At 44.9% G+C, this 15805-nt stretch overlaps 1 protein-coding gene across 2 annotated transcripts in view; it reads left to right on the top strand.

Annotated features, from left to right (window-relative positions):
• The window catches only part of map3k3 (mitogen-activated protein kinase kinase kinase 3), a 41484-nt gene that overhangs the window by 20489 nt on the left and 5190 nt on the right, over positions 1-15805 (top strand). For both annotated transcript variants that reach the window (XM_088906037.1, XM_088906036.1), the window contains 9 exons: positions 1076-1209; positions 5019-5092; positions 7599-7666; positions 8183-8275; positions 9608-9772; positions 10187-10335; positions 12128-12259; positions 12618-12747; positions 13936-14113. In XM_088906037.1, the coding sequence (XP_088762163.1) occupies positions 1076-1209; positions 5019-5092; positions 7599-7666; positions 8183-8275; positions 9608-9772; positions 10187-10335; positions 12128-12259; positions 12618-12747; positions 13936-14113 (1123 nt within the window). The remainder of the gene's footprint in view (positions 1-1075; positions 1210-5018; positions 5093-7598; positions 7667-8182; positions 8276-9607; positions 9773-10186; positions 10336-12127; positions 12260-12617; positions 12748-13935; positions 14114-15805) is intronic.

Genomic DNA, 15805 nt, shown 5'->3' with positions numbered 1-15805 from the left:
CAGGTCATGAGCGATTTTCTTTTTTTCACAGTCTAGACCGGCTGTCTGTAAAGGCTTTGGAGTCGATTCAGGAAGTTTCTTATTGTTCAACATCCATCTAGATTTGTGAAAGCTCGGATTGTTGTTTTTTTGGGGGTTGTTTTGGTGCATGTGTGATTGTGATTAAAATTTCAAACAATGGCGTCAGGGCAGGCAGAATCACAAAATAATGGAACCCTGTGTATTCGGTGAGCCGGCTTAAAGGTTAAATAGCTAAGCAGGGAAAGAAAATAGTTAAAATGTTAATAATAATATGTCAGTTTCCATGCATGTTATATATCTTTCAGTTTTGAAGGGTTTTAAACATTCAAAGAGGTATGATGAAGCTAAAACCTACTGAGGAATACGTAGCAATATGTATACTGTCAGCAACTTGACTCCCAGTATGGAGATTCTGGTAGGAAACTGAGGCAGTGCAGGCCAGTCAGAAGAGAGGTTGGCCACTCTTCTGATGTTCTCATTGCTGGTGTTTTCCGATTATAGATCTTGAGACTGATACATTTGTGTATTTCTAAACCATATGGAGCCTATGTCCTAAAGCACAGTTTGCAAATGTAACACACATCTAAAACACCTCTGCAAAGTGAAGTGTAACTACATTCCCTTACCATCAAAATCCTCATGCTCTATCCTATAAGGCTCTGCATAGCTTGACAGCTCAGTAATCGTCTATTTTATCTCCCTACTCCTCACCTCGCAGTCTTCGCAATCTTTCTTCGTCTGGTCTCCTGTTCATTTCCCAAGCTCGCCTTTGTGTGATGGGACCTTCTCTTGCTACTCCCCAAAGCTCTGGAGTTGTATCCCCAAGGATATCAGAGAGTCACCTTCCCTGGGTGCATTCAAATCCAGACTCAAACCGTCTTCAGAAACTTTTACTACATCACTTCTGTGTCTGCCTCTTGCTTGTGCTTTCTCCACCCTTGTTTTTCATTGTGCTCATTTTGTAACCTCTAAAGACACAGTATAAAACAGAGCTTATTATTTACTGTCTCAGCGCACAGTTCCTTGAAACCAGGCCTTCCTCTTGCTCCGGCAGGCTCCCAGAACACCGGCCGCAGCTCGCCTCCCCCTGGCTATGTCCCGGAGAGACAGCAGCGGATCGCCAGGCAGGGCTCCTACACCAGCATCAACAGCGAGGGCGAGTTCATCCCCGAGACCAGCGACCAGTGTGTGAGTTCCCACCTGCATGTGTACTTCTCTTTTGGATTTTTGCTTTGGATCTGCCGGTTGTTCAGAAACCTGATCCAGCGGGCACAGCTTCGTATCGGAATAGCCCAGAACAAGGTGGATTCGTGCACCTAATGTGCCCCTGGCACGCTCAGTCCCTGTCCTACTGTGAAACCCTGGGCACGTGAGCATAGCTGTACCCCAGCTGACCGCAGAAACCATGCAGGGTTGGGAATCCTCCAAGGCTACTGGCAGACCTGCAAGTGGCGCTCTTGTTGCCGAGTCCCCTCCAGTAATTAAAGTGCTTTGAGATCCTTATGGATGACAGATGCTATAAAAATTAAAGGAATTAAGTGGAGGACTTGACCTCTCGCTGACAATATTGCAGGCTCGTAGGAATCCAGCCACCCCTAGTTACAGCTAGGGGTAATGGGTTAAAGCTCCTACAAAATAAACTGGATCAGAAAATGCACAAAAGACTCCAGGAACACATTTCAAATTTCACTAGACAAAGCTGTTATGTTGGTGAAGATTCCTGTGAGTGGTCTCTATCAAACCTTGAAACACAACCTTAAGTTTCCTGCGCTATACAAACTATTCTTTTTATTTCATTCACCGCAACCCCAAAAAGCTGTTCCTTTTTTTTTCCATCAAACGCTAAATCAGAATGCATCAGGTTTTGTTAAAAATCCAACAGCTGACATCTGCACATACTGTAAGCTGTTTTAATATGTCGTTTGACACGCCAGCCAAGAAAACATTATAGTAAACCATGGCGCAAGAAACGGCAGTGTGAGTCAGTTTCTCAGCAATAGAAGCATGAATCAGCATTTCTCTCAAACACAAGAGCTTTTGTAGACGAGTAATAAGCTGTTGCGAGAATGCTAGAAAGATGCCCTCATTACATCATGCATGTAAGCCTCCAAAGATGGAAGGGGAGCAAAGAAAATGTCTCTTCTCACCGTAGTGGACAATGATTTTAATCTTTTGGATTAGAATCTCTTTGTAATCGCATAGAACCCCATATCTATCCACAATAGGCACCCCACGTTAATAAATCTGAGCAAAAGCGTTTTGATGATTGGTTACAGTTTTCAAAAGATTTTTGATTATTCGGCCTGGAATGCGTGTTTTAGAATTGTGAACTGTTTAATGGGTAGAAAAGAGTGTTGATGAGGAAAAATGCTCTAATTGGGGTGACTAGGCAAACTCCTGTCAGATGATAATTAATGTACAAAATACTGCACTCACGTGCATGTTTATGTTGACGTTATTTTTCTTTTCTAGACATCTCAAGGTGTAACAATAAAAAATATTAAATGGACTTAAGATATATAGTTCAAATTGCAGAATGTTAATTTTAATACACTAGTAAGAACACGTTTGGAGTATTGAGTCTGATCGTGGTCACCATGTGACATGAAAGATCTTTCTACTCTGAGATCAGTGCAGAGAAGAGCGAACAGTCACATTTTCAGTCTTAAAGAAATCCCACACTACACTGATGGATTAAAAACTGCATCTTTAGAGTTATCAATAGGGAAAACTACAAGGGGACTGTATTCAAAAGAACAAGTCGAACCTTTTGCACGAAGGGCCCTAGATATTGAATTGGTCTTCAGTTTGATTTGTCCGCTCCCCTGCGCCGATGAACATGTCCCGTGCCACGCGTGAGAGACTGCTGGGAGGGTGCAAGTTGTCAGATCGCTGGAAAGAGTTTCGCTCGTGTTGGATGATTCCGGAGGTCAGGACATAATTGTCATTCTTTCCGAGAGCTTTGTTTATTTGGAAAAACGATCCCTCCTGCTTTCCCTGGTTTGTTCATTGCTTTCAAAGGCAGTCAAAGAAAAAAGGGAAAAAAAAGGCTTCTGCCATTCCAGTAAACATGCACATCTATTAATACAACCTGACTAAATCTGTGTGGTACCATGGGAACAAGAGAGGTTTTCCTGTTATTTTGCTCGTCTCTTGTTCCATTGCCTGGTTCAAAGGGGTCTTGTTTCTGGTAAGGCTGCTGCTGTCCATACGGACTGTTCATTAACAGTAGCTCATTTTAAGACGGCTATAGTGCAGCAAACCTGCATTGTGTTTCCTCTGATGCCCTGTGCAGCAGACGTCTCCTTCCCATTTTGAAAATAACCTAAAGCAAGTTGTGAAACTTAGGTTGTTTCTGATCTCTACCTGCAATCAAGAAAGCAGAAGAATCGCCTACAGCCCAACTGGAGGAACAAGCGATACTGTGCCAGGGCCAGCCGCACGAGTTTTCTGCTTTTTCCTTTGGCTCCTGCCTTTAGCCATATCAACCCGGCGACTTGGTTGCACCCTAAACCACAGAGCTGGACTGTGATGTCTTGAGCTGAGAGGTTTTACCAAAAATGTATTTTTTTTTTTTGCAATAAGTGATTTGTGGAAATAGAAGTACAAAGCTAGATGAAGGAGAATTTGCTTCAGTAGTCAGCGCACAGAGTCCACTGGAAAAGCCAGTCTCCCCCCCACCCTTCCCGTCCAGGACTTTCTGTCAGGAAGAGACCTGCTGCCCTCACCTGCTCAGAATACTTGTCTTTTTAGCAGTTGGAGCACAAAGGGATTCTGGAGCGGTTTGCAACGATTCATAATTCTCTGCCTGAGGTGAGCAAACCCCACGCTGGGGCAAGGGCAGCGTTCTGTAAAGAATTTGCGGACACCGTTATCAGCCCTGCTGGTTTTTTTTTTCTTTTGCAGCAGCAGTGTAGCTTTTTCCTGTGTTTCCTGTTCTAATGTAGGCTGAAGATGCTATCTGACTGGCTGGAAATAGTACGCAGGAGACAGCGTGTCAGTGTGAATCAGAGTGAGCTCCGGCCAGAGACCCACAATCTCCACTCCCCCTGCCAGGCACCAGGCTTTCAACTTCCTGTCATTTGACTGTCTCCCCCCGCCCCCTTCAAGCCGCCAAGTCACGCTGGGAGATGCACAGAAGGGCTGCTCCATCACCATAGCTGGCAGCTTTGTTATGTGAAAATGAAAGAGCCCCTTTTTATTGCCCTCTTCATTACACGAGTGTTTAACTTTCGTAGAAGCAGCTGGTTGTCTTCTATGAATCTGAGGAAAATCCTGTTTGGTGTAAAGCATTATTTTTGTTTCGTGCAATAGAACAAATTGGTATCGCGTGTCAAGAGAAAACAAGAACCTGTAGAAAAACACATGTCCACTCCGAGAGGCTACCTGCCCCTGGTTCTGAATTGCCAGCTGCAGTCAGTGTGAGCTCCAGTAGTGCAGCTGACCCATAGTGTCGGAATGTTACTCCGTTTTCATCTTAAAGCCAAGAAGAACAGAGGCTTGAGTCTCACGTTGGTGTCTTTCCTGTTTCCTTGGAAATATTTTATTCAGATTTTAATGTACACTTTTTGAGTGTGTTTATTGTATTACTGCCTGGCCAGGCAGTGTCTGTGTGTTTTTGTTTTTAAGTGTAAAATGCTGCTTGGTCATTTGTGCCAGTATCTTTCCATCAAAGAAACTTGATCTGATCAGCCGACTCGGAGTTAGTCGCATTGTGTCCTTTGCCCAGTGAACAGCAGTGGCTCACTTTGGCTTGGAGGACAGACTGCGCTCAGTGAGAGCTGCGGCCGTCTTCCATGGTTTACCTGAGCCGTGGGCACTCGAGGGCACCAGAGTGTAAAGAGGGGGTAACAGCGCTGCATGTTTTGAGGTCTTCATCACTTTCTGCTTGGGTTGTAGTGCCAGGTTAGTTAACAAATGATGACGACCCCTAGTTGGAGGTGCCTTCACAAAAGGAGTGTTAGTGATGAGTGCTGGCTCTCTGTCCCCCCTGCCAGGTTCTGGATCCCTGGAGCAGCGCGGAGAACTCAGTGTCTGGGAGCTGCCAGTCCCTGGACAGCAGTGCTGACAGGTAAGACGGGGGCTCCGAAGGCTCACACTGGGTTGTTTGCGGAGCACTTGCATATTAAACATAGTTTCTGTTGTCCTGTTATAGTAGCTTACAAGCGGTGCGGCCGAGGAGACCCTCTTTGTCACTTTGGCGCTGTTTTTGCCTTGATTTTGGGAAGGGCGCTTTGTGGTGTGAGGTCAGCCTCGGCGGACTGCCGAAAGGCTGAAGAGCTCGGGGGCTGGCGTCTCCAGATTGACCTCTTTCGCGGCTGGCGCTGTCGCTCCTCAGCCAATAGCAGGTGCTCACCCCACGAGCTTTAGGCAGCCAAGTATCTGTCTGCAGGGGAGTCCTTGTTTTCTTTAAGCGTAGAATCCCCAGTTTTGTTTTTTTTTGTCTCACCCACCAGAACGGGAATAGCCAATGGTGTGTTTTTCATATCTCAGCTCTTGGCTGCATCCCTCTGAACTACACTGTGAGGGGACAGTGCATTTTAACGGCCCTGTCCCCTGTGGCTCGGCGCCGATGTGGGGAGAGGTGCCGCCCTCGTCAACGGCACCACATGCCTGCAAGCGCCAGGGGGCCGCAGGGCTCTACTTTTACTGCAAGAAGCTAGCATTGAAAAGACCGATAAAACCGTGCTTGGTCCAGTGTGCTGTCTGGCCTTGCAGTGATATATTGCATCCAATATAGTTTAATTACATTTTACTGCAGTGTAATTAATTGCAAGCCAGGCAGTGTTATTTTCTTAAAAACATAAATTGGGCAAACCTGATAGCTCCCAGTTAAACTGCAACCACAGTGGAGAATTAAATGCAAATGGGGAATTGAAAAAAAACAGGTCCCTTCAAGGACTGGAGACATGACGCTTGAAATCTGAAACCTCCAAACAGGTTTGAATTAAAAGTTCTGCTTACATTACACTGTACCCACTCACTTTCTTTCAGTGCTTTTTGTTTTATTTCGACATTCTATTAAACTGAACCATCTGTTCCAAAAGAACATTTTAATCCAACCACCACAGCTCAGTGAAAATAAAGACGGACCCCTAGAGACAGCTAAAAGTCCATTTCTTTCAGGCTTTATTCATCACTGTGGCTAAGAGCTGTGTTCTTTCACCAATTAAGTCTTACATCAATAACACGTTACATAATGTCATTTACATTTTAAATAGTGAACAAGATAGGTTTGGTGATTGGTTGAGTGTTATTGATGCTGAGGATAACAAAATATTGAGCTGGGATTTTATAGAAATGCCAGCTGCTCAGCATTCGCATTTGACATGGGCTAAAATGGCCAAAAGGAGTAGATTAGGAATCTGTACAAATAGGAATTCAGAAAGACTTGCTCTCAATTAATTCAAGACCAGTGAAAGATACAAACACACTCTGCTTCAGGAAAGATGATCACGTTTGCTGTCGACATGACTTAAGGTGGCTGGTCTGTTAGAAAAGTAGCCCAGAAAATTAAATGTTCTGCTTTGGTCAACAGACTATTCCAGAGAAGCCAGGAAACGGAGAAATGGGACATTTCTAGAAAGTAGGGGGTCACCACACCACTGTCTCTTGATTGTCACATCGGTCAGATCTGTCTGACTAATGGTATTTAGACTACAGTGGATACAACAAGATGAATTCCCACACAGACGTTCAGTGATAACAATGACAGTGGAGACAAAATTGTTCTCTTCTATGGGCCAAAGAGCATCTGAGGAAGCCTCAGAGAGAGTGGGGAGTGTTTTATTTACCAGGGAAAACAGTTTTGTTCTTGATAGACCTGATAGAAAGGTCTCGTATGAAGAAATCATAGTGAATGTTTTGTCAAAGCCAACCTGTCCAGTGACCTGGAAGGTCGATAATGTGGGTAGGAATTATTGTCACTCAAGAATGCCTTTGGCGCAGAGTGGACCAATGCTGGGATTACGACCGAGTCCGATTAAACACCTGTGAGAGCACCTCACCAGTGCCGTCTCCTGGGGATAGCTGTGACTGGCCAGCTTTTGCCAGCTGAGCTACAGCTGCACAGATCCCACAGCAATCAGGTGTAGGTGTCAAAGCTATAAGGAATGTGTTCATGCTTAGGGAATTCCTACCCTAGGAAAAGAAAAGAATCTGTGTCAGCTGGATTGTTTGCCTCAGACCGCCTACCGAACTTTGTGTAATGAAGAGCCTTCCATTTTCACTCGTGTCCTTGTGTCACTAGTAGTAGTGCTAGAACAGAGATCTCCAAGCCTGGGCCCAGAGAGCCCAGTCCTGCCGGGTTTGTAGGGCACCATTAAATCTATGACTTCTAAAGATCTGAAACGATTGCATTGTGATGAATTAAACAAGTGATTTCTTAGGTTCAGTAGTTTAGAGCTTATTTAGCACTAAAACCTACAGTAAATATCTTTCAGCCGTCAGGGACCAGAGTTGTCTTAATTTAAGAGATTACTTCCTTGACAAGAGGCGACTTAGCCAGGTTTTCTGCAGGTCTGTGAATACTGGTTATCTTGTATTTACCATTCTTTGTCTTATTACTTGTCTTGCAGCCCTTCGTTTCGGAAATCCCGGATGTACCGAGCCAAGAGCTATCCAGACAACAGGCAGGAGTACGCAGGTGAGTGCTGCAGGACACTAGTAAAACAGTCTGTGCAGGTGATACCAGCGCACAACATCACAAAGGTCCTGGAAATAGTGGCAGGCCGGGAAAGAACGATTGAATTTTATTCATCGGACATTTTGCCAAATAAGTTACTCAGGTGGCAGAAAAGCCAAAAGGCGCCTCAGTCCCTCACCAGAAAGGTAATATCTTTAATACCCCTGCTGCTATGGAATATTTGTATTCCATCTGAAACTGCTCATCAATAGAAAGCTCATACTCCAAGTGTCCTGAATGGACATCAGTACTTCAGAAAGGGCCCATCGATAACAAATTCATGCAAAACCTGATAAGTCACAGTGAAGTGCCTTTTCTTATCTTAAATGTGTTGCAGTCTTCTCCCTTTGATTATTGTTTTTCTTGCATGAGCCAGCGTTTAGAAGATGTTGGAGAGAGTCAGGCGTGTTGTTTCACAGTATCAGTATCTGCACAAGTGCTGGGCAGAGGCCTAAAAATGTTGTCCCCCCAACACAGATCGAGAGAACCACATCTACGACAAAGTGGGCAAAGGCGGGACCTACCCACGGCGATACCACGTGTCCATGCAGCACAAGGACCACAGCGAAGGTACAGTGTCTGCACACCAGCCTTCCATATGACTGTGATGTTGACCCAGTAAGAGACATCTGTCACCCTCAGATTGAAGTCAGTAAAACAGTGGTGACCGATTGAGAGAATACTTGTAAAGCTGTGACTCATAAAATCACGAAGACAGCAGATGTTCATCTTCAAGTTGTTAGTTTCAGTGTGCCAAGGAACTGCATCCTTCATAACAGGAGGCAGAACATTGTTGGATTGTCTTGGGAGGCAATTAAGACGAGCAGTAATGCCAATTTTCAAAAAATCTGTGTGTGTGTATATATATAGTGTTGTCAATGTACAGCATTTTGAAAAGAAGCACGTATGATGTATAATTACCAAGTAAGAACTTAGGGAACTTTTTTTTTTTAGTTTTTAGTTTAAAAGTAGCAAGTGACCGTGTCCTATGATACCAGGTTCCACAAAGCTGGAACTTTGTGCTGGAGAAAGTATTTCCTCTTGTATTTTGTCTGTTGAAGTCTGGGATGGCCTGAAGGCATAAGCTGACATAACAGGACTCAGGGGTCACTTAAGATACTCTGGAGCTTGGCCATGATTCAAGACTTATTCTTGAATGTAGCACTCCACTGAACTGAGACTTGTTTTTAAGAATGCTTAGTGCAGCTGAAGGAATTTAAGAAAGAAAATTGTTGTAAACGCAGCTACCTTGTTATTGTTAAACTCAAGTGTAATCTGCTTAATAATATTTTGATATCTGCCTGTTCTTCACAGTTTGCTCTACAAATAAGAACTGTGCCCCTCTTACCCCATCTGTATTTATAATTCCACTTTTTGAAGTGTCTAGGTTAGCTGTCATTTGTTTATCGTTTTGCATAATTCAAATGTAATAGGAACAGTTTAACAGCCCTTAGAGCAGATTCAGAGTCAACAAGAGCAAACTCTTGTTGGTTTTAACAGCACAACTACAAAGTCAATACATATATATATAATTAAATACTGTAAATTCTGTGTGAAATGACATTAATATAGAAGACGTGAGAAATAGTTTTTGCAGGTTTTTTATGATTGAGAGCTGCAAAGGAACAGATGGAGACTGGGTTGGATCCTCTTCAGGTGTGTGGTTAAGGGAGGGACAGAGCCAAAATATGAGGTTCTAGAAACCGAAACACAGAATGATAATGGGTATGGGGACGTACAAAACGGGGTCCAAAGAGCTGGAAATCTGGGAGACAGATGGAGAGGGAGGGTGAGTAAGGAAGGAATCAGTAAAAGAATGGAAAATTGAGAAAGGAATTAGCACATGTGATTGTTGGAAGAAGGGGACAGGGCCCTGAACTTTCTTCCTCTCCTCCCTTGAAGGCCGAAGGACCTTCCCCAGGATTCGGCGTCCCCAGGGAAACCTGTTCACGCTGGTGCCGTCTCGCCGCGCCCTCAACGACAGCGAGGAGAGCCTGGGGTCAGGCTGGCCACTCTCCGACGGCCAGGGCCGCCTGAGGACCCAGGACAGGGCGGTGCCTCACAAGTGTAAGGGCAGGCGGGACTGACCGCTGGCGTGGCTCTGGGGTGCTCTCAGCAGGCGGGCGGCTGGGCTTCCAGCCAGCGTCTCGGCTTCGGCCACATGACGGGGCAGCTTGCTCCCTACTCCCACAACCCTTCGGATAAAGATAAAGACTTTGGATTTGGACAAAGAAGTGCCTTCTATGTCCATTAGGGGTGGGAGGTGACTGGCCCACTTTGTAAGTTTCCTGTAATTGTTTTACAAGTACTGTTAAAAACCAGCAGGAAGTGAGCAGTGAAAAGCACACTGCAGGCAAGACCATTGGTTAGCTGCTGTTGGTGACGTATGGTGCATGGCGAATGTTGTTGAAATCTGTCCGCATTGAAATACGCTCTGGGTGCTTCGGTTTATTTGGGTTTCACTTTTCATTTCTCTTGCAGCCCCCAGCGCACCTCTGACGTGGAGGAGGGGGAAGCTGCTGGGACAGGGTGCTTTCGGGAGAGTCTACCTGTGCTATGATGTGGACACAGGGCGCGAGCTGGCCGCCAAGCAAGTGCAGTTTGACCCGGACAGCCCCGAGACCAGCAAGGTCAGTTCGCACCCAGAGCTGCACGGCTGAAGGGGGGATTCTGGGATGGATCCGTGATTGATGCTGCGAGCGCTGCGCTAGAGGGGTCGCTCCGCGTGTGGACTGTGACTGTACGCACGCGGTATTGGAAACCTGAGTGATGCTTCCCTGGTTCATCCATTGTAAGCTCTGAAGACCAACAACAGGTGCAGAATATTAATACTAATGAGTAAAGGGAGTGGTTAGTGTGGATGATTAAAGTATTATTTAAAGTTTTAAACCACGTATGGGAAAGTTCTGCCAGATTTGCCTAAGATCATGAAGGGAAAAAGTTTATTGAAAAATCCCGGCTAAAAGTTCGCACATTTTGTTAGAAAACCACTATTATCATGGTGCTTTATAGTTTCAAATGTAGCATCCTGAGGTGCTGACTACGTAATAGTTTGTGTTGTAGTTTCAAAAGTGATTTGTGCTCCATTTACTACGTACCATCTGCAATGAGAACATATTACAAGGATATGTGGCAGTTCCTGTAATACAAGGAGGAGGTATGTTAATAGGCATACTGAGGAAGTAAATGCTGTCTTTTTTTGTGTTGATTATTCTCGACCTGTGGTTCATGTGAGAAGCATTCACTGAGATGATTCAACAAGCTTGAGTCGAGCAGGGTGAAAGAAAACATTTCATTCAGTACACACTGCTCCAGAAGGATCTAACAGAACTGTGCTTGGGGGAGGATTGCAAACATGTGCTCTGCTGCTCCTTTCCTTGAAGTGGAATCCAAAAGGACTCTCTCAAGTGCTCATCCCGGATGTTTTTAGTAAATCAGGCCTGGAACAATACAGATGTTCCCCCAAACTGTCACTGCAATCAGGGCAGTAACTCGTTTATTTTCTGGCTGGAGTTTAAACGTTAGAATTGTGATTTTCTTTTTTTTTCTTGAAAGCTGTTTCCTGTCTGCTGCAGAAGAAATAACTGCTGTCGCTTCCCGTGTCTGACAGAGGGAAGTTAGTGTAGTCATGGGGGAGGAGGCGGCTGATTAAGCCTAGAATAGCAGGTCTGTTGTGGACTGTAGGGGCGCTCTCGCGTGTCGTCCCCAAGCCAGGACTTGATGAAGGCTGTCAGTTGGATCTGTGGCTAAAATTGAACAAACTGATTGCAAGTGTTAAGGGCAATTGTAAAAAAAAAAACATTTTCCTTTTATCTCTTCCCTTGGATAGTGCCCATAGTGTTTTTGTTTTTTCTTGCTGCTGAATAACTGCTGGCATTCTGCATTTGCTGCAGCTGGACTTCCTAAGGGCTGTCTGACAGTCACTGGCAAGCAAAGAGCCCTCTTCACGATGTTGGGTTTGTTATATGTGGTTGGCTGGAAGGTAACAGTGATAATTAATGTGGGTCCCGATGTTCTTTTTTGTTAGGAAGTTTATTGAAACTACAGGTCTATGGGAAAAGTGTTCTTATAAATTCATTCATGACCCAACTTGTGAAGACTGTGCAGTTTGGTGAGCATATATGGGGCCATTGGTACTGTAGCATTCATCCACAGGAAATCAGTTTGTGCCAGAGTGTCTGGAAAAGTATAAGGATATTATTATTAAGAGTTAAATACCCGAAGTTAAAAGTTAATTTGCTTTTATCTTTTATATACTGTGTAAAAGGCTGCCCTTTGAACTCCTTATCTCAGTATGGCAACAGTAGCGCAACACCGTTCTCCAGAAAGGGTCTCTCGCAGGCAGTGGGGAAACGAGGTCGTCCCTGGCGATGCTCCCACCCTCTCTGCTTCTGCTCATCGTCCTGTCCTGCTCCCCTGCAGGAGGTGAGCGCCTTGGAGTGCGAGATCCAGCTGCTGAAGAACCTGCACCACGAGCGCATCGTGCAGTACTACGGCTGTCTGCGGGATCGCAACGAGAAGACGCTGACCATCTTCATGGAGTACATGCCCGGGGTGAGTATGCGCCAGGGAGCATCAGGGAGCATTGGCGAGGACTGCTGGTTTCAGAAAGGCGTCTGATTGTTGAAGATCCAGGTGATTTCCTCCGCTTTCACTGCCCCACTGCTGGGAGAAAGACGTTAGAAGAAGGATTGACAAATGCCGAAGTGTTCAAAGTTGTCAAAATAGCAAAAGTGAAAGAAGAAAGGCCTTTGGTTTAGAAGGATAAAACCATCCCTGGACGTGACTAGGAAAATTCCAGGGATCATATGGGGGTGGATAACTCCATAGCTCTCAGGAGACCATTACTTCCTGTCCTAGATGTGAACTGACAAGCTGGCAATGTGTTCTGAAACTGTCTCAACTCGTGCAGGGCTCTGTTAAGGACCAGCTGAAGGCATACGGAGCTCTTACTGAGAAAGTGACCCGGAAGTACACGCGCCAGATCTTAGAAGGAATGTCCTACCTGCACAGCAACATGATTGTCCATCGTGACATCAAAGGTACTAACAGGTGCAACTGACCCCATCTCCCTTAGACACGACTGTAGTAATGAAGAGCTTTATTAGGGTTTTATTGATTATGCTGATGCCTTGATCTATGGTATCATAGGGTTATTTTACTTATAAGTGCTTCTTTAAGGGGTTGAGATGAGTTGGACATAGAAGAGACTGGGCAACAGGAGAAGTGCATGAGGTGGGCAAGAGCTGGGAACAAGAATATAAACTGGATCTGGACAGACGACTGCAGACCGGAAAGCAGTGATCTTTAAAAATTAAATATAGTTTCAGATAAGAGCAGGCCATTCAGTCTTTTGTAGCTTGTTTAGTAGCTAGTAGCTAATGGATTGAAGGATCTGACCCAGCTGTTAGGCTGACTGAACAAAAAAAAATCAGTATAGTTCTGGAGGAGTTACAGAAGGCATCAAGATTAAGAAGATAATTATTAATTCACACAGAATATTGGTGAAAAGAATGGTTGCTAAATTATTGCTTTAAGAATACATCACTGGCTTCTACTGCTCCTGCTGTAAACAGTGACGATTTCTGCTCAGGACACAAAAGAAAAGATCAGAGAGGAGGCCACCCCAGACTCACTGTCAGTCCCCAGCCAGAGTTCCCGAGTCAGACTCTCATTAGTCTTATCAGAAAACACACAAGAAGTCCATCTGATGGAGACAGACCTGTCTTGGGGGAGGGGGCAGCTCACTTCCTGTGCCTTCAGCCCCAGGCCTCCAGCAGAGACACACTGTAACTGACTGTAAATTTGCTTTGCAAAACCTCTTCGTAGGAGAGCCTGTCGAGCTCCTTGAGAAAATGTTGCTTTTCCTGATAGCTGGGGAGGGAGGGTTAGTTAAAGCAATTCGCTCCTCGTGATGGTTTAGGAAGGTCTGACAAATGCATTGTTTTATTTATGTGCGGTGTTTATTGGATTCATTGCAGAATTTTGGGCTTGTTGTTATTGTTCTGAAGATAATGTAGATACATTAAATGCGATCACTCACCTGTTGTAAATCCCAAACTTTGTGATTGTCATCTCACTCCACTATAGCGCCCGGTAGCCCCCCCTGAGAGTTCCATGTCCCTGCTTAACTCCACAGCACAGATTCAAGCCATCAGTGCCTGCAGTTGCCCAGCCTCAGCTCCCGTAGGGCCCTTCGTCTTTTTAACTCGGGTATTATTGCCCTTCAGGTGCAAACATCTTGCGGGACTCCGCAGGGAATGTGAAGCTGGGGGATTTTGGTGCTAGTAAGCGCCTGCAGACGATCTGCATGTCCGGAACAGGAATCCGCTCGGTGACTGGCACCCCCTACTGGATGAGCCCGGAAGTGATCAGTGGGGAGGGCTACGGCAGGAAAGCGGATGTCTGGTAAGGCTGCAGTTCGGCCACTTTCACTTCCCTCGGCGCTTCCTCCTGCTGGCTCTTTATTCAGGGTTCAGGTTCTGAAACACTTTAAAGTCCATAAAATAGCTAAAGCAGAGATGAAGAGTGTTCAGGCAGTAGAGCATCCGGGCAGATCAATAGGGAGGTGTGACTGATCTCGAATTCTCCTGTTGAGAGTTTGAGAGTGAAAAGCGAGCACTGGAGCACACCATGCCGCTGATCTTTAAGGATTATGGGCTGCTGAGACTGGATTCGAATCCGAGTCCCAACAGGGAATTGGAAAACGGAAGACATGGAAGTGAAGTTTAAGATCATAGACAATAGAAACAAAGGGTTAAAATGCATTAAGCGTCTCTGAGGACTGTTTTGATGGTTGAAGGACTATTTCCTTAGCTTCTCCACTATATAACAGCCCCCGTGTGGTTTATTGAGAAGTTCTTATTTATGTGGACTTGCTAAAAAACCAGTGGAATAATAAAAAAAAATGAGGCCCCTAAACTGAATAAGCTGCGTAAAGTGGGGGGTTTCACCTGCTCCTGGTTCGCAGTGGGGTTCCCCCTGCAGTCTGGTTGGGCAGTCTGCATCAGGCGGGCTGGGATTGGCCGAGAGCCAGCCCTAACAGTGAGCAGCTGGATCTGGGGTCGGAATTTTCCTCGCCCGCGTTCCCCACTCCCCCAGGGACTGGGAACACAATGAAACCCGAGAGGGCTGTCGCCTGGAAAAGGGACCGAAATCGAAGAGTGTCTTTCTCTATCCAGACACTCTTCATGTCAGGACACTGCCCGTATTCTTTTTAATGCTGTACAAAAAAAAGTTTCCATGAAAACATTCCAGCTGTCTTAAAATAAACTCTCACGGTTTGTGTTCTTCTGTCCAGTGAAACCCCAGAGCAACATTCTTGACAAATTCTGTTTTTTTTTGTAAATCTATATCCCGGTGTTTGTAGATTCCTAGTCCAAGTTCATGTGAAAATCTTCAAGAACCCGTGAGACTGCTTTATTAGAACACCTTGAACATGGTCTCACCATTTAGAAAAACGTGTGAGGGGGAATCTTGCATGTCATGTGTGATGGAAAAGTTTTAGCATGTCGTTACTTTTCTTTAAAGCCCAACTGTGAAGATTTTTCAGTTAGGGTTCTGTCCAAGTCACTGTACTGCAATATCATCACCTAATTGCTGACGAATCTACCTAATTATTTTTTTACTGGATGATTAAAGTAAAAACTTCTTTTAGCCTTAGCCATAAAAGGGATCATTACTAAGAAAGGCTGAAATTCCCAGGGCCCAGGGGCCAGTTGGGCCTTTGTAATTAACAAAAGCTTTTTTCAAAAATGTTTTTAATTGAGCAAATATGATTTTTTTTCCTTTTTTTCCTCAGTTCTTGAAACTCAGTCCTTCAGCTTGTAGGTGGTGCTATGTTGCAAACTGTGACGTGATTTGACGTTGAGATGGTATTGGAGACCAGCTTCGATTTCCACCTTTCCTGAATTGTATTTCTTGCTGCCCCCTAGTGGCAGCTGTCAAACCAAACGTTTGAGACAGCTCTGAGTAGTAGTACCTTTGTAATTCTCAGGAAAGACATTTGTGTGTGTATGTATATATAAAGCCTTCAGAATTGCAACCTAAATAAAACAGTTTGTGAAAGAATAAAAGTGTTCTGATTTTTTTCTTTTGTTG

This window comes from Atractosteus spatula, chromosome 26, assembly GCF_055471065.1.
Source record: "Atractosteus spatula isolate fAtrSpa1 chromosome 26, fAtrSpa1.hap1, whole genome shotgun sequence".
NCBI classification, from domain to species: domain Eukaryota; kingdom Metazoa; phylum Chordata; class Actinopteri; order Semionotiformes; family Lepisosteidae; genus Atractosteus; species Atractosteus spatula.
The sequence above is the reverse complement of the archived record's forward strand: the minus strand, read 5'-3'. Positions and strand labels throughout refer to the sequence as shown.